This window comes from Mytilus trossulus, chromosome 2, assembly GCF_036588685.1.
Source record: "Mytilus trossulus isolate FHL-02 chromosome 2, PNRI_Mtr1.1.1.hap1, whole genome shotgun sequence".
Taxonomy (NCBI): Eukaryota; Metazoa; Mollusca; class Bivalvia; order Mytilida; family Mytilidae; genus Mytilus; species Mytilus trossulus.
Genome location: NC_086374.1, coordinates 33,096,919 through 33,120,554, shown reverse-complemented (window position 1 = coordinate 33,120,554; position 23,636 = coordinate 33,096,919). Strand labels below are relative to the sequence as shown.

At 32.5% G+C, this 23,636-nt stretch overlaps 1 protein-coding gene and 1 pseudogene across 2 annotated transcripts; one reads left to right on the top strand and one right to left on the bottom strand.

Moving 5' to 3' along the window:
- Window positions 1–23,620, bottom strand: LOC134707041 (uncharacterized). Of its 2 annotated transcripts, XM_063566523.1 has the most exons (5): window positions 23,442–23,620; window positions 18,136–18,314; window positions 4,455–4,483; window positions 2,372–2,691; window positions 1–1,247 (listed from the first exon to the last, which is right to left on the bottom strand). In XM_063566523.1, the coding sequence occupies exons 3-5, from the start codon at window positions 4,462–4,464 to the stop codon at window positions 525–527; spliced, it is 1,053 nt and encodes a 350-aa protein (XP_063422593.1). In that variant the 5' UTR covers window positions 4,465–4,483; window positions 18,136–18,314; window positions 23,442–23,620; the 3' UTR covers window positions 1–524. The 2 variants fall into 2 exon arrangements, with proteins under 2 accessions (XP_063422593.1, XP_063422594.1); XM_063566524.1 differs by lacking the exons at window positions 18,136–18,314; window positions 23,442–23,620 and having other exon boundaries at window positions 4,455–4,781.
- Window positions 9,604–12,994, top strand: LOC134707039 (glutathione peroxidase-like; annotated as a pseudogene).
- Window positions 23,621–23,636: the final 16 nt, after the last annotated feature.

Below are 23,636 nucleotides of genomic sequence, written 5' to 3'. Positions count from 1 at the left end.
TTATGTCTACACTAATCCATAATTGGTATACTGATTGATATATTAGTTTTGAAAAAAGCAAAATTCCAACATTGTTTTATACGCTTTATATACATAAAAAGAATGTGACATGAGCTCGAGTTTACATTAGATTTAAAACACTCATTTCAACTAAAGAGTCAGTCGTGCCTTCCCTATACTACAAGATAACACTTTCTTTAATAGCAACATTCATAATTTAGAAGGCACCAAGTGTTTTGAAATGATCACCGAAATAGTACAAAATGAACTATTACCCCTCAGACAATCACAAAAGGCAATTATAAGCAATTGTTAAATGTTCATCAATGATATCCAGTTGATGATTTTTAAAAATCACATCGTTTTTATTTTCTATGAGTCAAAGATGGAAGTTCTTACAATAAAATTGCAAAGCTGATAATAACTGAATCGATTCTTATTGAAAACTACTTTATAATCAAATATAGGCTTCTCTATTGGAGAGTTGTCTCACTAGCAATAATACCTACAAATAATATGAGTCACTATTTTTTCTCCATATGATTAACGAGTTTCATGACAGCACTAGTTAAAACGTCAATCTTTTCATTTTGTTGGCGTATACTTTGATTTTGGTTCTGAATAGTTACAATCTGTTCTTCAATTTTCTTTTCCTGACCACTCATTATATTTTTCAATTCTTCCTCAATCTCCCCTCTTGTGAGTGTCTGATTTCTTCTAAGATTGAGAATTGTACTTTCTTTCTCTGCAATTTTACCTTCGAGATTTTCTATCTCTTTTGTAAGTTGTTCTTTCTCTTCGCCAATAACGTGAACAAAATTTTCTTTCAGCCTTTGAATCTCGCCACTCATGTGATTGCTTTCTTTAATTGTCATTTGTAGTTCCTTCTCTTTCCTTTGTAATTCATTTTCTCTCTTTTCAATGACTAATGACTTGGTATCAACTTCTTTTTCAAGATCGTCCCTCTTCTGGGAAAGATCTGCCAACTCCTTTCCAACTGCTGAAATATATTCGTCTTTTTTAGAAATTTTGCCTTGCAAATCTTGTTTAAGCAGCCGCATAGCTTGTTTTTGATCGCTTTCAGTGGTCTTCATGTTCTCAGCTAATCTTTTTTTGTCCTGTTTCAGTTTTTGTAACTCATATTCTCTCTCCTCTAATGTTAGTTGGAGACGCTTTATTTCACCTTTAAGGTTACCAACCAACGATTTTTCCTTTGATAATCGATTCAGAATTGAAAGGGAATTCACCTAACAAATAAAAAAAAGTTCAATTGATTTCTTTAATGAAAAGGAAAAATGTACAGAGTACTTATGTTGGTGTTCTAATCAAGATTGAAATGTTGTGAGAAATGCGAGTTTCGTGTAGCTTCGGAATCGTAGCTCACAAGGTCCTTTTTATTTAACAATTTGCGAATCATAAATTTTTCAACAGTTAGCGGACCATAGATAGTCCGCCAAATGTCAATAAATATCAAAAGGACCACGGTTCGCAGCTAGGTTTCATGTAGATCGAATTCCCATGTATGAGACTGACACGAAAATTACAAATATATAAATACAATGTATACTGAATTCACTGAAAACAACTTGAAGAAAAGCAAAGGATATCTCATACATTTTGAATAAATCATGGTGATGGCCATAAAACATTTGCATTTGATGTCCTAGCTTCAAGGTCAATAGAAACACTTTATCAAGAAATTATCATAAGAGGAATATCTATATTCACAAGATACGCTCTAGAATGACAGATTGTGAGAAACATTCTTGTAAACTTTGACGTTTTTAAAAGAACAACTTGAAATATTTGTGCCCTAAAGACTCATTTGGTTTTGCGTTTTATCCTAATATGTAGGACCATTTATATCTGTTGTACCTGTCTTTCAGTACTCAAGATTTGGTTTTCGGTCTTACTGTCATTCATATAAACTATTTTTATATGTTCTTATGCCATTTGTAAACTGTTTTAGTTGTAAGCTTATACACTTCTTAAATATGTTTGCATACAGATTACGTCAGAAGACGACACCACCCCTACCAGCGTTAACCAACCTATAACTTTCAATTTGCGACAGTAGTTATAGACTGGAAAACTCATTTTTTTAGTAAAAAAACACTAGAATTAATACGTCTAGATTATCATAATCTTTTCGACTAATTATAATTAAATATCGGTCACTCGGCGTAGTACGGTCTTTTTTCGATGCATATTTGCCAAAAGCACACATTCAAATGGAGATTTGTTGTTGAAGTTTACAATTCCATTACAAATAGAGATGCATTAACAGTGAAACATGTGACAAAATATATAGTTTAGCTATATAGGTTCGTTAATAATGTGTACTGATTAATCATCAGAATCGAGATCTTACCCGTTCATCATACACCAAGGTCAGCTGTTTTGCTAGATCACTATTCTTAGTTTCTTCAAGTGCGGAAATGAAACTCTTGAAAACCTGGAGGTTATTTTTGTCGCAGTGTTTGGTTACAACCTTTATCAGCTTACTAAATTTGATGTCAGCAACCTTCTTTTCTAGAAGAGATTTCTTTTCATCATCAGACATAGTATTTGTTTCAATAAACTTCTGAACAACATCGTGAATACCAACTATTTTTCTTGACATATCACCAATAAACTGTTTAGAAAACAATTCTTGTACCAGTTCGTCCTCCAATTGATAATCAGAACTATCTGTAAGGTATTTTACAGTTATTTTATCCATTAAAACAATACATGTCTTCTCATACCATATTTGTAAACGTAATTTGATAAGACTAACTAAGACAATTTACCAAAGGTCTGGTACCTCATAATGCACGAGTCCCATGTGAAGGGGTGCATGAAAACGTTTATATATAAAAAAAAAGATGTGGTATGATTGCCAATGAGACAAAGAAGATGTGGTATGATTGTCAACGAGACAGCTCTTCAACAAAGCTATTCGAAGATATTTCAGATGAAAAATAATTGATTTATTGTCACATTTTTTATAGAACATACTAAAGTAGATAATGCTTATACAGAAAAAATAGGCATTTTTAAATATTTTCTTCAGTGTATAATTCATACCACAGTAATATAACATCTCCTTATTTCTATCTCATACAGGTAGCTTCATTGTCGCTCACGGAAAACCGCTAAGTTAAGGTCTGGAAATATGTTTCCGTTTTTTACGACTGCAAAAATTGAAGAAACAAAAATTTGGTCTGACGTTGACGTTGGTCCAAACAGTTTAAGAATAAGGGGCCAAAAAGAGCCCAAATAAGCATTTTATTTGGTTTTCGCACAATAACTTTAGTATAAGTAAATAGAAATCTATGAATTTTAACATAATGTTTATGACCAGAAAAAAAGGTTGGGATTGATTTTGGGAGTTTTGGTCCCAACAGTTTAGGAATTAAGGGACAAAAGAAAGTCCCAAATAAGCTTTTTTCTTGGTTTTTGCAAAATAACTTTAGTATAAGTAAATAGAAATCTATGAAATTTTAACACAAGGTTTATGACCAAAAAAGAAAGGTTGGGATTGATTTTGGGAGTTTTGGTCCCAACAGTTTAGGAATTAAGGGCCAAAAGGGTCCAATTTTTTTTTTTTTTTTATTTCATAAAAAAATAATTGGGGTTCTTTGATAGGCCAAATATAACCGTGTATTTAGATTTTTGGTCCTGTTTTCAAATTGGTCTACATTAAGGTCCAAAAGGTCCAAAATTAAACTTAGTTTGAGTTTAACAAAAATTGAATTCCTGGGGTTCTTTGATATGCCGAATCTAAACATGTACTTAGATTTTTGATTATGGGCACAGTTTTCAATTTGGTCCAAATCGGGGTCCAAATTAAACTTTGTTTGATTTCAACAAACATTGAATATATGGGTTTCTTCAATATGCTGAATTTAACCATGTATTTAGACTTTTAATATTTGGGCACGGTTATTAAATTAGGCCGCATTGAGGTCTAAAGGGTCTAAAATTGAACATTATTTGATTTCATCAAAAAATGAATTATTGGGGTTCTATGAGATGCTGAATCTTACCATGTATTTAGTTTTGGGATATTGGACCATAAAAGGTAAATGTCCAATTTAATTTTTTTAAGTTTTTAAGTTTAAGTTCTTAGACCACATTCATTCTGTGTCAGAAACCTATGTTGTGTCAACTATTTAATCACAATCCAAATTCAGAGCTGTATCAAAGCTTAAATGTTGTGTCCATACTTGCCCCAACTGTTCAGGGTTCGACATCTGCGGTCGTATAACTGCGCCCTGCGGAGCATCTGGTTTACATTTTTGCAGTATGAGGTGTATTCATCTTTTCCCTTATAGATATACAAAAAAGAAGATGTGGTATGATTGCCAATGAGACAATTCTCCACAAGAGGCCCAATGACATAGAAATTAACAACTAGGTCACCGTATGCTTTTTTTACGTTTAGAGAAAGCAATCATGTTCCAACTTACCTGAGGTCATTTTATTCTTGTCTATTGATCTGAAAAACAAATCATTACTAAGTGTTATCAAAATATTATATACAAATCTATAACTTACATTAAATTGTCATGAACGTGAATTTTCTTTTCAATAGTTAATAAATATCACAAACAAGTGTAAGCCGTTTACACCAATTTTCTTACACTCTCTTTGTCATCATATCGAATCTAGGTGATGTGACTGGTTTTTGTGCAATATAACGCCAAACGGACTTTTGAGCACAATGATGTTTCCAAAAAAATTTAGTGAGACAAAAGGTGATTCGTAAATCTTTTTGGGAAGAAGGTGATACGGGGCGCCGAATGGGACTCTTGTGGTTTTGTACAAAATTCAATTCTGTCATAACAAAATCATTTTTGTCTTACAAAACTATGTGCTACAGACTTGTTTTGTGAGAACTTCAATTTTGTGATGACAAAATTCATTTGTGTAGACAAAATTCATTTTTGTAGACAAAATTCATATTTGTCATGACAAAAGTCAATTTTGTCTTAAAGGTATGCAAATATAAACATATTTGCATACAAAATTGACTTTTGTTACCTGATATGGAAATTAAATCACAAAAGTCAATTGTGTACGGTAAGATTCAATTTTGTGAGACAAAATTGACTTTTGTGAAACAAAATTAACTTTTGTGAGACAAAATTGACTTTTGTGAGACAAAATTGACTTTTGTGAGACAAAATTGACTTTTGTGAGACAAAATTGACTTTTGTGAGACAAAATTCAATTTTGTCATTTTTGTTGAGACAAAATTCAATTTTGTCATTTTCGTAGAGACAAAATTCAATTTTGTTAATTTTGTTGAGACAAAAGTCAATTTTGTAAATTTTGTTGAGACAAAAGTCAATTTTGTTAATTTTGTTGAGACAAAAGTCAATTTTGTCAATTTTGTTGAGACAAAAGTCAATTTTGTCAATTTTGTTGAGACAAGAGTCAATTTTGTCAATTTTGTTGAGACAAAAGTCAATTTTGTGACGACAAAATTCATTTTTGTGATGACAAAATTCAATTTTGTAACAACAAAATTGACTTTTATGAGACAAAATTGACTTTCGTGAGACAAAATTGACTTTCGTGAGACAAAAATCAATTTTGTTAATTTTGTTAATTTTGTTGAGACAAAATTCAATTTTGTCAATTTTGTTGAGACAAAATTCAATTTTGTCAATTTTGTTGAGACAAAATTCAATTTTGTTAATTTTGTTGAGACAAAATTCAATTTTGTTAATTTTGTTGAGACAAAATTCAATTTTGTCAATTTTGTTAAGACAAAATTCAATTTTGTCAATTTTGTTGAGACAAAAGTCAATTTTGTCAATTTTGTGTAACAAAAGTCAATTTTGTGTAACAAAAGTCAATTTTGTGTAACAAAAGTCAATTTTGTGTAACAAAAGTCGATTTTGTATGCAAACTAGTTCACAGAAACCAAACTAAACTAATTTAAATACAAAATTGACTTTTGTCGCTCAATTTTCAAATTAGGTAACAAAAGTCAAGTCTGTGTAACAAAAATGAATTTTGTCATGACAAAAGTGACTTTTGTCCGCTGATAGATAATTTTGTATGACAAAATTTCAAATTTGTAGTATGATACAAATTTTGTTAAACTGAACTCATTTTTGTTGAACAAAAGTCACTTTTGTCCGTACAAAATTGAATTTTGAGTACAAAACCACAAGAGTCCCATTCGGCGCCCCGTAGGTGATTCATAAAACTTTTTGGGGCGATGGTGATGCCATGAAATTTTTGGAGACGACGGTGATGCACCGAACTTTTCGGCGACGACTGTTATGCTTTTTGGGACACGATGTCGTGTTTCTAGCGATGTAACAACTTTTGAGACAAAGGAAATGTAACAAGGTATTGGGCACGATGATGATAACACAAATTTTAGTGGGACAATGGTGATGCCACGAACTTTTGGGGGACAAGGGTGATGCCAAACACTTGTGTGGGACGATGGTGATGCCACATACTTTTGTGGGATTATGGTGATGCCACCAATATTTTGGGGGCCGATGGTGATGCAAAAAGTTTTAGGGGACGATGGTGATGTCACAAACTTTTATGGGACGATAGTGATACCACAATCTTTTGTGGGACGATGCTGATGCCACAATTTTTTGGGGAACAATTGTAATGCAAATACCTTTTGTGAGACGATGCTAATACCACAAACTTTTGTTGGACGATGGTGATACCACAAACGTTTTGGGAACGAAGGTGATGCCACAAATTTTTGTGGGACGACGGTAATGCAAAACACTTTTGGAGGACGATGGTGATGCCACAAACTTTTGCGGGACGATGGTGATGCCACAAATTTTTGTCGGACGATGGTGATGCGACACACTTTTGGGGGACGATGGTAATGCAAAACACTTTTGGAGGACGATGGTGATGCCACAGACTCTTTGGGTACGATGGTGATGCAACAAACTTTTGGATCACGATGGTGAAGCAACTAACTTTAGTTGGACGATGGTGATGCCACAAAATTTCGGGGGCCGATGGTGATGCCACAAACTTTTGGAGGACGATGGAGATGCCACAAACTTTCGGGGGCCGATGGTGATGCAACAAACTTTTGTTGGACGATGGTGATGCCACAAACTTTCGGGGGCCAATGGTGATGCCACAAACTTTTGGAGGACGATGGAGATGCCACAAACTTTCGGGGACCGATGGTGACGCAACAAACTTTTGGAGGACGATGGTGATGCTACGAATTTTTGTGGGACGATGGTGATGCAAAACGCCTTTGGTTGACGCAATGCTACAATAATAATTCTTTGATCTTTCAATTTAAAACAAAATCGTAACAGGACTTGCTGATGAAGACTGTTTCTTTACATCCAGGTTATTGAATAAAGTTGAGAATGGCAATGGGGAATATGCCAAAAGAGACAAAAACCAGACCAAAGAGCAGACAACAGCCGAAGACCACCAATGGGTCTTCAACGCAGAGAGAAAATCCCGCACCGGAGGTTGTCCTTAGCTGGCCCATTAATGAAATGGTGTACTAGTTCAGTGAAAATGGACGTTACACTAAACTCTAAAACATGTAAATGAACTAAAATAAGAAATACACAAGACCAGAGTTTCCTGACTTCGGACGGATGCAAAAGTGCGGCGGGGTTTAACATGTTTTATGAAAGTATTAACTTTTTTTTTATTCCATACAGTAAATAAGAAAATATGAATTTTTAACTATGTAAAAAAACAACATTTTTTTTTCTCATTTAAACATATTTCAATAATTATATATTTATTTCAAAATATAAATTTAACTGAATATTTCTTACCCGTTTACCTTTATTTCACCATTTGACTTGTGTATTTCTAGTGAAAAGGCTACCGAGTAATATCGTTTTGTTTAACGAGTATGATCAAGAGGGGAAAACATATATAAAAAGTCAACAGTCAATTGATACTTTAAGTTTTATGGATTTTTGTTTCAATTTCTTACTGTTTGAACACGAATTAAAATATCTTATGCACGCAGATTGTTATAACAAGACCATTTATCAGCTCATATATACGTTTAGTTGATAATTACATATGCATTTCGCTAAATTCTTTACATGTTTTAAATCAAACACATAAAAAGTACAAAAACTTATTGATCATGTCGATATTGACCTCGAACAAAACATAAAATAACCATGCTGTGAAAAAATGTTATTTGAATGATTTGAGTTGTTAGTATTGTTAATGTTTATGTCTCTGAATATCCATCCTCACACCCCCCCCCCCCCCCCGCCCCCCTCTCACCCCATTTCTTATATATATGAAAATATCATTGCTTGCTTCAATATCGATCCCTGCCATAACGCGAATATTTGGCCGGATATATGAATCAAATACATATAGGACACCCCTGTATAGTTATATTCACATACGAAGACCACAAAGAATGTCTTGAATGTAAACTTTGAGACGTCTAAAACATATATGTTCTTATTTACATTGTTAAATTGGCATACAGTTTACTGGACAACAAAAAATCCATTAAATGTAAAAAGTAAATAATTGGAAATCTAAAACCGTGTTTTTGTAATACTTTTCTAAACTTGATTTGTCTGATGACGTTCTACGCATTTCAAAAGTTATTGTCAATCATGGCTTACACTTTAATATATTCGTAACGTATCAACAATCAGACATTATTTTTTATCATAACATTTTTCATTCCTGTAAGAATAAGGTTGAAATGTTTTAGAAAAAAAACCACCAAAGGTTTTGATTTATTTTTGTTTGGACAGATGTATGCGGAGATAACATGAAATGTGTCCATGCGGCTTTTGACCGTCGCCGTGGTCCATGATTAGAAATACTCGATATGAAACCACAAGGACTAGAATGACAAAACTGAATAATATAATGTATATTCAAAATCAGAAAACGTCTTTTTAAAGCTATTATTTCAAAACAATAAAACCTTAACCTGAATGATCGCTTAATTTTCTTTTGATGATTAAAAAAATCAACAAGAGTTTGCAGTTGATCAGAAAACTATTAATGATATTTGGGAAGGATAGCAAGCACATTCAAAGTCACATTGAAATACCGTAGTTGTTTATCTGGGACATAATATAGTCACTATACAGCGAAGAAGTTATGGGTACTTATTATATAACCTTGATAACTGTAATCACTTATTATATTATAATTCTTGTATCTCCAAGATATTTTCAATAACAATTTTAAGGCCAAATTCATTATATTTTGATTTTTCCAATTTCCCCCTCTCAAACGTGATTCGAATACTAAAATTTAGAAATCATTTTCACTTTTATTGTATTTTTGGCTTTATCGTTTTGAATATTTCAAATGCTTTCTTTAATTTACAAAGTCCTGCGAGGAATCGAAAGAGACTGATTTTACAAGCAATCGTAAATAATAAAAGAAGAAACCCACATATATGACAATACTAAACATAAACATGCGTGTACAGAGACGGCTAATAGAGATAATAAAAAAAGGTAAAAAAATAAAAAAAAATAGGTGAAGGTGTTAACAAAAGGGAAAACTCACATTTCGCTCTTTACAAACGTCTAACTTAAAATTTCCTTTGCCTGTCCTATAATGGGTATATATACCCTTCCACACAAAGTAAAACGAAGATTCATAAGCCAAGTCCGCCATGGCTGACTGGCGTTTACTTTTCTCTGCTGTGCTGACAATCTTGTCCCCAATCCGGGGGCAAGAGAATGGGGTGGGCAATTGTCATGTCCCTAGTAGCGAAAACACTACTTTGTACGACTTTCAACTAAAAAATGTTCATATGAATGAGACCATTAATTTTTCCGACTATCGAGGAAAAGTGGTAATGTTGGTTAACGTGGCTACCTACTGAGGGCACACGTACCAGTACCATGGAATGAATGCACTACAATCTAACAACAAGGACTTTCAGATGATTGGAGTTCCTTGTAACCAGTTTCACTATGTAAGTTTAATAATTATTTATTAACACTCCCAAATGCTCTTTAAAATGAAACTCTTTATAAGCTTTTATAACTACGAACAATTTGCTTTATCATTTTCTTTCCAATTTAAAATAAAACTTTTAAAAGAGATTTAAAAATTATAACCTTTATTGCAACTTTTTTTTAAATATTGTTTGTGGCTGCCTCCTATTATAACATACCAGCATTTTTACATGGTATCTGCTGTCTTTTCATTTACATATCAAATTTGTCAGCGTCGCAAATTTATTATTTTTTTGAGTCCGTATGCTTTGAGATAAACACAAAGTAAAAAAAATGCATTAATTATCCAAATGGTAAATAAATACAAATCTGCTTCATCGTACTGTGTTGGTCTTTGCATTATGTATTCGAGTTTTGTTTTCTGTAATTAGTTAATACTTCAGTTTCATTATGTATATCTTTTATATTCATTTGATCAAACTTACTGTTTGCAATAGCATTAAATGTTCTAAATAATAAGTATGTTCTTATCCTAAGCATAAAAACATAGCCGTATTTGACGCCACCTTTTTTAATTTTTGATCTTCAGTGCTATACAACTTTGTACTTTTTTTCACTTTCGATCTTTCATATCTGGGCGTCACTGGTGATGAGGCGCGTTTTTGGCGTATTGAATTTTAAACCTGATGCTTTTTGTTATCTATTAATCATGTGTTTCTTTGTCTAATACGCTGTCCTATTTATTTGTATTGTAGTCCTGTAATATTATGTTGTCATTTCAACGTTATATTTAATATTGCCATTAAAGTGCGATGGAATATGGCCATTGTTATATTATTGTTCGTTTCTGTGTGTGTAACATTTTAACGTTGCGTCGTTTGTTTTCTCTTATTTTTTAGTGTAAATTCACATTGCGACATTGCGATAAGACGTGTCACGGTACTTGTCTATCCCAAATTCAAGTATTTGGTTTTGATGTTATATTTGTTATTCTCGTGGGATTTTGTCTGATGTTTGGTCCGTTTCTGTATGTGTTACATTTTAGTGTTTTGTAGTTGTTCTCCTCTTATATTTAATGCGTTTCCCTCGGTTTTAGTTTGTTATCCCGATTTTGTTTTTTGTCCATGGATTTTTTTAACAGAGGCATACTACTGTTGCCTTTATTGGACAATTACCGTTAATTTATTTGATAGTACGTGGAATTCTCCCTTCATGTTTATGGATTAAACACAATAACTGTTTAGAATCAGTTGTATTCGTACAAGGCTAAGTAACAGGTGTAATGCGAGCTTCAATTAGCTATTACCCCTGTTTCGAGCCGAGTACAATTACAGCTGATATATAAAGACACTAAAAAGTTATTATCTCAAATCAAATCTTAAACGCAGACCTGTAAGAGGACCCCAAATTGAACCTTCAGGAATATATAATATATAATATACACAAAGTGTTATCTGTACACCTGTATCATGTATTAGTAGAAAGGTCTTGCAATATAGATGATGTGATATAATTGACAATGAGACAACCATCCTCCAGATACCAAATGACGTAGATTGCTTGAAGATTATATGTATATCTTTGTTTTTGTGAGTGTCAATAAATGCTATGAATTAATAACTGTCTCCCTCAGTATTGTTCTTTCGGATTTTTTTAATACTTGTAATGTGTTTATATCATGTTGCCCTTGTGGGCCATTTCATTCGGATAAAGTTTATTTTATTCTATTTTATACTTATGTTAAAGGAAAGCTTCATTTTTTTAAAATCATAAATCTTTTATCTCAAAATATGCCAGATAACATTTTACATGATAGTAATAACTTTTTTTGTTACAGCAAGAACCTGGGGCAAACTCAACAGAAATCATGAATGGAATTACTCATGTCCGTCCAGGATTTGGGTTTGTTCCCAATTTTCCATTAACAGAAAAGATAGAGGTCAATGGGCAAAACCAAGACCCTCTTTTCACGTACTTAAAGGTAATTTATATTATCTCTTATTAATAAAGATATTCTCAAATGTATGCACTTTTCGAGATGTTCAATTGAAGGACTTGCATGCATATCATAATGGCGATAAAACTCGGGGAACTGAGAGATGCTGCTAACGTTGTGCATTTATAGCATCTCGGAACCATATAACTACATAAGGATGTTAATTCAAATACCATAGTAAAAAAATATGCTAAAATTTTTAAAAACTGAAAACAGTTTGGATTCCACTGAATCGTTGTCTGTCACTGAAAATTGATTGCGGATGATTTTTTATCTCTAGATTTAGAAAAAGCGTATAGTGTCTTTGAATTATAACGAAAAACACCAAACTCAAATTGGTATACAAGTTTATACATGTACACGTATAGTACTTTACCATAAATAATATCTCAAGATTCGTTTTTGATGCGTGCGAAGTATAATTATTAACTGGCAATGATATTTACTTCTTCAAGTTACAGTCATGTGTTTCTATATAAGGAAAATGGTAAAAATAATTTTATCTTTGTAAGTTAAAAAATAAAAAATAAAGTTTATTTTGTTTGATTCCAGCTACATTTTTAGAAAATTTTTAATTTATTTCAGAAATATTGTGAGCCAACTTCATATACAATGTTTGGCATGAATTGGAGCCCAATAGACTCAAGAGACGTAAGATGGAATTTTGAGAAATTTTTGATTGGGCGAGACGGCAAGCCTGTTAAAAGATATTATATTTTGGTAGATCCAACAGAACCTCGAGTTCAAGATGATATTACAGCAGAATTAAAGAAAAGCCGACACGATGGACCGGTAGATATACCGGTAGTCGGATAAATGTTCATATAAACAATTTCCATATTCATACATTTCATATCATAACAAATTTTCATATTGATTGCTTTATGTTATAGTTGTATCTAATTTCAAAGGTTTTATGAAACTGTATTCTTAAACAGTGATGGCTGTAGAATATAGTTGATAACATGATAAGATATGGGTAGATTGTGCATTCTTTTTCTATATCTTTCGTGCTTTCTTAGCGAATTAGATACAAGTATGACTTTACGATAAATAAAGGATCTGAAAGATATGATTTAATTATTTTAAACAAACAAAAAGCTCCGCGAAATGCTAAATTCATGTTAAAAACGGTCAATATTTTGACACGACACAAACATTCACAATGATATGACACAAGGCAACTACTGATAATGATATGACACAACAGTACCACTGACAATGATATAACACAAGACAAACTGTCAATGGTGTGACACAAGACAAACTGTCAATGGTGTGACACAAGACAAACTGTCAATGGTGTGACACAAGACAGACTGTCAATGGTGTGACACAAGACAAACTGTCAATGGTGTGACCCAACATAAAATAACACGACACAAGACAACCACCGACAATTAAATGATATAAGACAACCACCGACAATTAAATGATATAAGACAACCACCGACAATTAAATGATATAAGACAACCACCGACAATTAAATGATATAAGACAACCACCGACAATTAAATGATATAAGACAACCACCGACAATTAAATGATATAAGACAACCACCGACAATTAAATGATATAAGACAACCACCGACAATTACATGATATATGATAACCACCGAAAATGATATGACACAAGACAAACTGTCAATGATACGACTCAATATACAAAAGAAGATGTGGTATGATTGCCAATGAGACAACTCTCCACAAGAGACAAAGTTGACACAGAAATTAACAACTATAGTTCACCGTACGGCCTTCAACAATTAACAAAGCCCATACCGCATATTCAGCTATAAAGAGGCCCCGAAATGACAATGTAAAACAATTCAAACGAGAATACTCACGGCCTTATTTATGTTTATGTAAAAACTGAACCAAAAACAAATATGTAACACAAACGACAACCACTGAATTATAGGCTCCTGACTTGGGACAGGCACATACATACATAATGAGGTTGGGTTAAACATGTTAGCGGGATCCCAACCCTCCCCTAGCCTGGGACAGTGGTATAACAGTACAACCTAAGAACGAACTATAAAAATCAGTTGAAAAAGGCTCAACTCATCAGATGGACAAAAAGTGGACGGGCCGGGTACTTGTACATCCCAAAGACAAAAAGACACTAGGTACAGATCTGAGAGTACTCGCAGTTAACTGACAGCTAGTTCAAAGCCACTTACAACTAATAAAACAAATCATGCACCTAAGACTAAATTATCAATCCGTACACATCCAACATCCAATGGATTTAGTGTAAAGACGTCATAAACAATCAGAGAAAAACATGACCTTGTGCAATGCCAAGATAAGGTATCGACAGATTGTAGATCCATGAATGTGTATATGTATATAACATACAGTAATATTTAGTTTGCTTTTAATTTACTGATAACAATTTTTATACCAATAAAAACAATATTCAATGATCTTATTACAGTGTTGAATTAGTAACCTTTTAGAAAAAGTTTAGTTAAATAAAAGAGCGATAAGTTTACTAGGATCATTTCTAAATCTCCGGGCACGGTTAACAACATTTCCGTAAAAATGAGGATGTGCTATCCCGTTTGAAATAAGTTTTTCTACAGGTACAACCAAACTTCAAAACCAAATCTTTATATCTATGGAAAAATTAAGTAAAGGTTTTTAAGTAATTTATGGTAACGAAATCCATGGCTTAATAATTTACCAGTAAAACATAGATTATGTTCTTTAAAATCAAAAACGTAACAACAGACACGGGCATAGCGAACGAGCTGTGAACTGTGAAATATAAACACCGTAATTGGTGCCAAAGGAACATCACCATCTAAAAATGGGAAATTAACATTAGAGAACGTTTCCTGTTTAAAACCGAAATATCTAAATCTAGGAAAGGACAGTTATAACCGTTTAAATTTGATTTATTTAAAGTAAGTTCCTTGGTGTAAATTTCAGCAGTATATTGAGAAAATTCTTGATTATTTAACGGAAAAAAAATATCAAGATAACGGTAAGTGTTGTTGGATTTATCAATTAAATGCACTTTCGGCGGGGATTTTAGTCATAAACTGTGATTCATAACAGTACAAAAACAAGTCTGTTATTAAAGGGGCACAAGTAGTGACCATAGGGATACCTACAATCTGTCGATAAACTTTGTTGCCGAAACGTACATAAATATTATCAAGGAGAAAATTAACAGCTTCAATCATATCATCACACCTCAAGTAAGTATATCTAGCATATTTACCTTTCTCATTAGAAAAGAAGGCTTTAAATGAATTGTAGCAAATATATTTGCATTCAGATCTACCAAACGACCATTTAATTAAATAGGAAAACTTTAGTTTGATAAGATAGTGCGGAAGTGTAGTGTAAAGAGTAGAAAATTCGTAATTGTCAACAGAATCAAAAGGACCATCAAAAGCACGTAATTTATCTAAGTCATCCAAAGAATTGTTTAAACTCCAAAATAGTTAATTCTACTATGTTCATAATATATTTTATTAAAAAAGTTTATGATAAGCTCTTTAATAGTAGAAATGGGACTTTTTAAAAGCATTAGTCGTAGAACACTAGAGGCCGAGGACAACCACTCACGATGCTATGACACAAGACAATCAGTAAATATGGTATGACGCAATACAACCACTGACAATGGTATGAAACATAGCAATCACTGACAATGGTATGACCTTGATAATCACTGACAATGATATGACACAAGAAAATCACTGACAATGATATGACATGTAAGACAACCACAGCCAATGATATGACACAAGACAATCACTGACAAAGATCTGACACAAGACAATCACTGACAATGATATGACACAAGACAATCACTGACAATGATATAACAAAATACACACACACACACACACTAAGACACATTCCTTACTTGGACAGGCACATGTCACGTTTACCATTTACGAGTTAAGAAATATATCATTTGTGATCTTAGTTTAAAAAGTAGTTTTATAGATATTGCCACATGACAAGGAAAAAGACAAAAAAAAACTCTTTGGGAACGATAGGCAAAGCAAATACATATAAAATTTTATAACATTTGGTGGATAATAGAAATTAAAACAATATATATGGAAAATGAAGTCCTTGTCTTTATATGAACTGTCAAATGTCAACTTAGACACTGGTTAAATTACTGGACGGATAAAAGGGCAATGAAAAATATGTTTTGCAGTCAGTAAACTATTTATTTTAATTAAAGAGGGGCGAAAGATATCAGAGGGACAGCCAAACTTATAGATAGAAAATGAACTGACAATGCCATGGCTAAAAAAAGATAAAGACAAACAGACAAATAATAGTACACAAGACACAACACAGAAACTAAAGAATAAGCAACACGAACCCCACTAAAACTGGGGATAATCTGAGGTGCTTAGGAAGGGTAGGCAGATCCTGCTCCACATGTGGCAACCATTGTGTTACTCATATTATTACAAACCCGGTAAATAGTCTAATTCGGAAGGTCACATTCGTGAAAAGGGAATGGGATTGGGTATACACAAATCAGTGTTACTTGAGTGCTATATCTAAAAAGGGAAAATAGGTAAGATACAAAGGGGAAAGTTAATGTTTTGAGGAAAGAAGGAGAGAAACGCTGTGGAAAAAAAAGATGAATTTCAATAGACAAAAACAGTCAACAAAAGTTAGAATTGCTATGGAAGAGCATGCAGGTAATCATTGATTTTTTCGGTATTCTTTACAGCTATTTTCTCACATGATGTTTTTGTTTCAAATCTTAAGACTTAATTCAAGAAACAATTTGAGAAAGAAAAGGAGTAAGGATTGTAGAGCTTGCTTTAGGGTAAAGGAATCAAAGATCATTCAGGACTGCATGCTCTTTATTTGCAGGTTTAGAATTTCAAGTGGAAAATGGCTGTATTATTATTTTTGAAACTCACTAAAAATCATATACACCACGCACGACAATAATATCAATCCATGCAACGACAAATTATTTCAACCAAACATGCATCCTGTCATTAATGAACATAGAATATACTTAACTTCTATGTAGGATGACGTTTGCTTTTGTTGTAGATCGCGTTTCTGTTGTTCCGTTGTTTTCCTCTTATAGTTGATGCGTCTCCCTCGGTTTTATTTTGTTCTCCGGATTTTTTTCTCTCGCATAATCGAATTATGATTATTGAACAGCGGTATACCACTGTTACCTTTATTTACACAATAATTGCAATTTACTTACTATGGCATACACAAAACGTTAGACATGACTCATTTGCATGTCTTTCGTACACAGAATGTTTGCATGCACACTTCAGAAATTACTGCCAATGCCTTCCTAACACGTGACTCGACCTGGCTATGTTCATCATGTAAAGCCAAAAATTGCCGAGAACGTAAATTACTAAAGACAGTTCCGTTTATTATTCCATCTTTTGAGCAGAGCTGAAATTGGTCATTTGTCGGTTCATGTATCAAAACTAGTTAGAATAAAAAGACTTCTTAGATCACCAAGTCACTATCAACACTAGTAATTGGGAAAATTACGATATTCCTGAGACAAACAGGTCGCTAAATATTGTTGCGTCAGACAATCTTCTTTTCATCTTTCTTTGATAAGTTTGAGCTACTTGCATGAGATTACCGTTGCAGCATTCTAAACGGATACAAATGTCGCAACAGAACTGTAATGTTGAATACGTCTGATTATATACAGAGCATTTGTTGCATTCGCGTTCATATTGTAAGCTATGCACCTCATACGGATAAAGATCTTTTACAGAGTCACTTAATTTGGGCTGGTGGTATCAACATCTCAAATAAGGAGGCTTCTACTTCAAAGGTTTGATTATAATCATCTCTTTTTTGTAGTTTTGTTTTCAAACAAAATGCTTTAGTTGCTGATTATATTGTTCAGTTTCTCCTTTGGCTTAAATCTGTATCACATTTGTCATTGTACATATAATTGGAGAAAAAACTCCTCGGTAAATATTTTGATTATTAGCCATTTTCAACAAATATGTTTAAGACTGTTTAACGTCAAAGTATATTCTAGAAGGATAACTTTTTAATACAATATTACAACATTGTTTTAACAGTTAGGAAATAGGTGTAAAAATTCATTTTGAAATTAGTAATTACTGGTTATAAATGAGCAGTTTCAGGAATAATTTTACTTGTGTCAACTAAGTGGATCAGGAAATGTATGTAATTCATAAGTTTTATTTATTACGACTAATTTCCAATTTCACCTATCTCAACTGTTTTCTTCCTTTTTTTATGCGAGAAAACGTCAAAAATCATCATTTTCGTCTCTGTTTACATATTTTCAATGATCACCAGCACCAGTCAGGACCGAATCACCAGCACAGAACATTCTCTTGCAGGACAACCTTACCCACCGTGTATTTACTGTAACATATTTAATAAAGACAACAATAGTATAGGTAGCACGGTAGTATTTGCATTCCAGAATTTAGGTTGCTAAGTCAATGTATATATGAACAACGTGATTGGACACAAAATACAGTATCAACCTAACATACTTTCCCAAACTGAGGGATGAATAAGATGTAGAAAATATGAAATAATTTTACATACAGATGAAAATGAATTTTTGAGATTTTGTATTTACTGTACGATAAAAGACATAAATGCACTAGTGGATTCGTAGGTTAAAGATATTCATCTATATTCTAAAGTTAATAATTTGCATCTTTGCAAATCATTTTTAACCTTCTTTAAAAAACTGGTTTGGAAGGTTCGTGCATCTGCCTTATGCATTCTTTATGATATAAATAACATTGAAGTCTTTGATTGTCCCATTTATTTACACTCGGATTTCATGATAAAAGGTGTACTTCTTGGATAAATCATATATTGTTTTCGCTGCATGATTTTGGTTTCATTTACTTAGTTACTTAGAAAGCGCTTTTGGCCATTTGGCATCAATCGTCTCCGATTAAATCAGTTCACAAACTAGCACAATCTGTGGTCTGCATCCCAAAAAATCTACAGTCAATGTATGTTAACGTTATAATTGCTTCGTGTTAAAGGAACACATTTAAAATACTGTAACGTTGTTTGCCTCTTGATTCAAATATATGTTTTTCAAACTGACGGTCAATTGGTCTTTGAAGATTTGTTTTGAATGAGATCAATCTATATCTGGATTATGCCGGTTTTCACCTGCTGTTTATTTACTGTTTATTTAATAACATACGCGATATATATAGAGGGGGGCAAGGGGGGTCCTCATAACAGCAAAACAGTGAATTGATTTGGTGAAAAACAGATAACAAGGAATTGAAAAGGGACAATAACAGATAACAGTAAATGAAATATGAAAATAAATCTGTCGAGGACCAATCAAGTAGATGACTCGTAGATCTTAGAATATAACTTGTGGTATGGACCTAGAAAATTGTAATTTATGTAAACAAGACGTTTCGGCCGTTGAGGCAGTTCTGCCTTGGTTGATTTTTTCCGTAACTTGTACAATAAGTTATAGTATGGATGTTGAAGTTTTCTGAACGAAATTACTAGTTTCTGTTTTTGACATACTGATATTTTTAATCTATGGCATTTGAGGGATCAATTTTTAATGATTTAGGTTTTTTATTTCATTTTTGAAAGTAGTTCAGCCAGTGACACTGTATTATTAATTTGATTTTTAGATTTTTTATTTCTGAAAAGCAATATATATACTTCACAAGTAAAAAAAAACAACATTGATGCACAATATATTTTTTGTATTTAATGACCTCATGATAAAACCTACTTGAAAAATACAAAAATACCCAGATCAATGGAGACAGGACATGTAACTGACACACGCATGCCAGTTATGGTTATTCTGATAATAGAAATTGGACCTAGTGAAAATTTGGATGACACCAAGAGAAACACCAATCATGCATGTTATGTGAAATTATAGAATATGAAAATTTGGGTACAGCATTGGAGAAGCTGTAGGAATTTTTAAAAAGGTATTTGTCGAAAAGTTAAACTAAAGACACATCTGTTTTTGCATCACTGGTTTCTGAACTTCAACTTTCGCCATGTGAAGCAGTTAAAAAGCTTTTAAAAAGTATGGTGGTCAGGGTTCTCTTTCATGTAAGCACTTATAATATAGATGCTAAAAGAAAAAAATGTTGTATAATTCCCAAAGCCATAATTCAAACCCATACCACATGGTAATGTAAAATAGTCCAAAGAAGAAAACTAACTGCCTAATTTATCCACAAAATAGTGAACGAGAAACTTAGTAACACAGTAACAAACTTCAACCACTGAATCCAGGCTCCTGACTTGGAAATAGGCACATACAGAATGTGACTGCGTCAACTTAAGCATGCTAGTTGGTGTCCAATCCTGTCCTAATAAGGGACAGTGGTGAAATAGTACAGCATAAAGATTATTATGTGGTCATTGAATAAAAAAAAATCTATATGGTGTACCAATGCTTTTTTATAACAAAATCAATACTATAAGTTATTGTACAAGTAATAAGTGAATTATAATTTGTACAAAATGCTGCATGTTCACAGACAACAGAATGTATTACAAAGAACAATAATAATGTATACTGCAATGGTCCTGGGTCCAATTGATTTTAATATGTTTATGTGATGTGTTACTGAAATTCTTCTGCAAATAGAGGGCCACCCAATATTACCAGCAGAAAGACCCCAATAGATACAAAATTGTAAGAAGATGTGGTAAGCGTGCCAATAAGACTATTATCCATTCAACTGTTCAAATCACAATTTTCAATTATCTTCAATTCAGTCTACGGAAAATTGGCTGTCAAAATGCCAAAATTCCAATTTTCAATAACAGTTAACAGCAAATAGATTCTCACAATATCAGATAACAAAATAGATAATAGTCCTATAACAGCTAACAAAGAATAGGACAATAACAGCTAACAGTAAATATATTTTCAGAATAACAGATAACAAAGAATTAAAAAGGGCCATAACAGCATAACAGTTAAACCCCTTGCCCCCCCTCTATATAGTATATATACCTATACTCCTTCACAAAAATCTATAAAAAAAAAAACATTATAAAAACTTATCTTCATTTCTGGAAGGAAAATGGAATTAAGTTAAACAATCAGATCAAGGTAAATGTAATACTTATTTTTCCTTTAATTTCCCTGTATTTTGTTTTGAAAAATATTTGGATTTTAAAGTTTTAGATTAAAGTCATAAGAAACGAGTGACCGGTGAAAAATTATGTTCTTCCAATTCTTGAACCAATGCATACACACATCATAAACTTAGTCTTCTGTGCACGAGTTTATCATTTTTTTCGTGTAAATTTCGTATAATCGTCAATTTTTTTTTCAATCGGTCAGTGTTGTTATGAAAATATGGCAGGTAATTAAAGTTCGTGTTTTGAAGCCGAAGTTTAACGATGGTCACCTGTTTGTCAACAATCGACTAAAAATAAACAAAAAAGCATGGAAAGAGAGCACGTGTTTAACAGGTGTATTCAGATAATAGTTTACTTTAAAGACATCCATGCGTATTGTGATCACCGGAGTTTTACGAGATGGGTTACACTGAGGTCACTTTGCATACGGAAAATGTGTCGGGGGGAATTGGTTGCTGGAAGCAAGCAATTAAAATAAAGTAAACTTCTTCTAAATATGAATAAATTAAAGAATTTTCTTCAGAAAAAAGTATATGTACATAAGTTTTATAATGAAAACTATCCATTGAGTTATAAAAAACATATGCATTATTTTTTTTGATTTTAGGTTTCTTATGACTTTAAGGTTATCGACACAACTTTCAAGGCAACATTCCGAAATGTTTCACCTTAAAGTTTTAACTTGGTGATCGAGTAAGACTTACATTTTTGAGAAATATATTCTTAATGTGATTATGACGAAATATGGACTGGTGAGGTTTTTACGATATATATCAGGAAGGTTTTGAAGAAATATGACATCTTTTAATGGCATCAAAGATTTCAATGAATTTGTTAGAAAACTACAATTTCGGAAAAACTATATCGATTTCACAAAGCTTCAATTATCTTTTCTACCAACAAAAAAAATGTTGAAAACAATCTTACTAAGGTTGAAAGAATAGCACTACGCAATTCGCAAAATGATAAAACAATAGTAATAAATAATAAAAAAAGGCTGATAAATTGTGGGATGTTAGACAGACCAGACTTCATAACAAAAGTCACAAGACACGAGTTCGTATTGTGTTTCTATTTACAAAAAAAATACAAAACAAATCAAGTAAACATCTAGAAACATATGCTCTTTGTTTTTTGTTATCCGTCTATTTTCTCTGATAAGTCGTCTGCTCTTGTGGGTGATATGGGGTTCAGTAATATCCAATATTTTTGGTATCGTTTTTGAATGCTATTATTCGGTGAATATATATGAGTGGCTGGTTTAAGAAGCGTCGATTCCAGAAAAGCAAACCGCCGATTGAAGAACAAATAGATTAGAGTCACCGAAATAGTTAAATCACTGAACTGGATATATGAAATGTGGACGAACTATGAGAAGAGACGTATAGTTTAGATAAAATCTCGAAAACCGTGGTTTGAATTAGACATTAAACAAATCACCATCGAGCTTCTTTTAAAAGAAAAAAAACCCAACTAACATAAAAAAAAAAGTTCTGATCTAAGAGTATTTGCAGTTACCGGAAGCTAGTCCAAAGCCAATTTCAACTAATTTTCATATAAGATTTCGTTGACACATTCGAATATTGTTTAAGCAAAGAAAAAAAAGTAGAAGATAAATGTAACTCAACCATGAAAAACTTTCCATCTTTGGAACAATTAGGAAGTCATATATTTGGCAAAAAGTGAAGCTATAGCAATGTCATTTGAAATATTCTTTGGACCTAATGACGCCATTTATCATACAGCAAGTGGTCAGTATGAACAGAGGGAAATATGTTACGGTAATACAAATAAGCATTGATGAAGCTTACCGAATTTTTATTACTTTTCAATTCTGTGTTTGTGTTCAATTTAAGACACATATTATCCAAGAAATTCAACTGATATGTAAATAGCTGTGCATTGTAGTCATTGTTTACCATTCGACCATTACAGTTAGCTTGAGAATATGTACACATAGTATGTCTAAATATGTGCACCAAATGATACTCGTGCTAGAATACACCTATTGACTGGTTATGATGTTTATACCAAGTTTGTTGTCCCTGGTATACACATTATTGTTCGAGGCGAATCTTTTATCTTTATCTTTATATATAAACGGACCCTTCAAAAGAGTTTTGTCGTTTCTGTTCTAATGCTTTAACTGCAGAGGTCGTGGCTTTTTCAATATGTTCTTTGGAGGTAAACGGTTATGGCAAATTCATACAAAATTCACAATGGAAAGGCGCAAAACTTTAAAATTAACAAAACTAGCTTTATTTTATAAGAATAACATACATTTACTTACTCGGCGATAAATAATATACTCGAATAAGCAACTGAGAATTAAAAATCATAATGAGAACAAAATAACAATTATACAAAAGTACTAACGTAGAAAATGAAAGTATAATGGTACCATAATTTTTCATTCCTTGTCCTGAAAATTTCGAAACACCTTAGATGGTTGGTATCAAAGATAGTAAAAATAATATTTCCTGCAGTACCGGTAGTTAGATGCAAATCTCAATCTAAACTTATCTAAGCTTATACTTATTCAGATACGCTGATCATCGACAAACTATGAAC

Excerpts from the sequence above, each read along its gene's own strand:
- LOC134707041 (XM_063566523.1), bottom strand. Across the intron at positions 1,248-2,371 it reads CCTTGGTGTATGATGAACGG|GTGAATTCCCTTTCAATTCT; the intron begins GTAAGATCTCGA and ends TTTATTTGTTAG.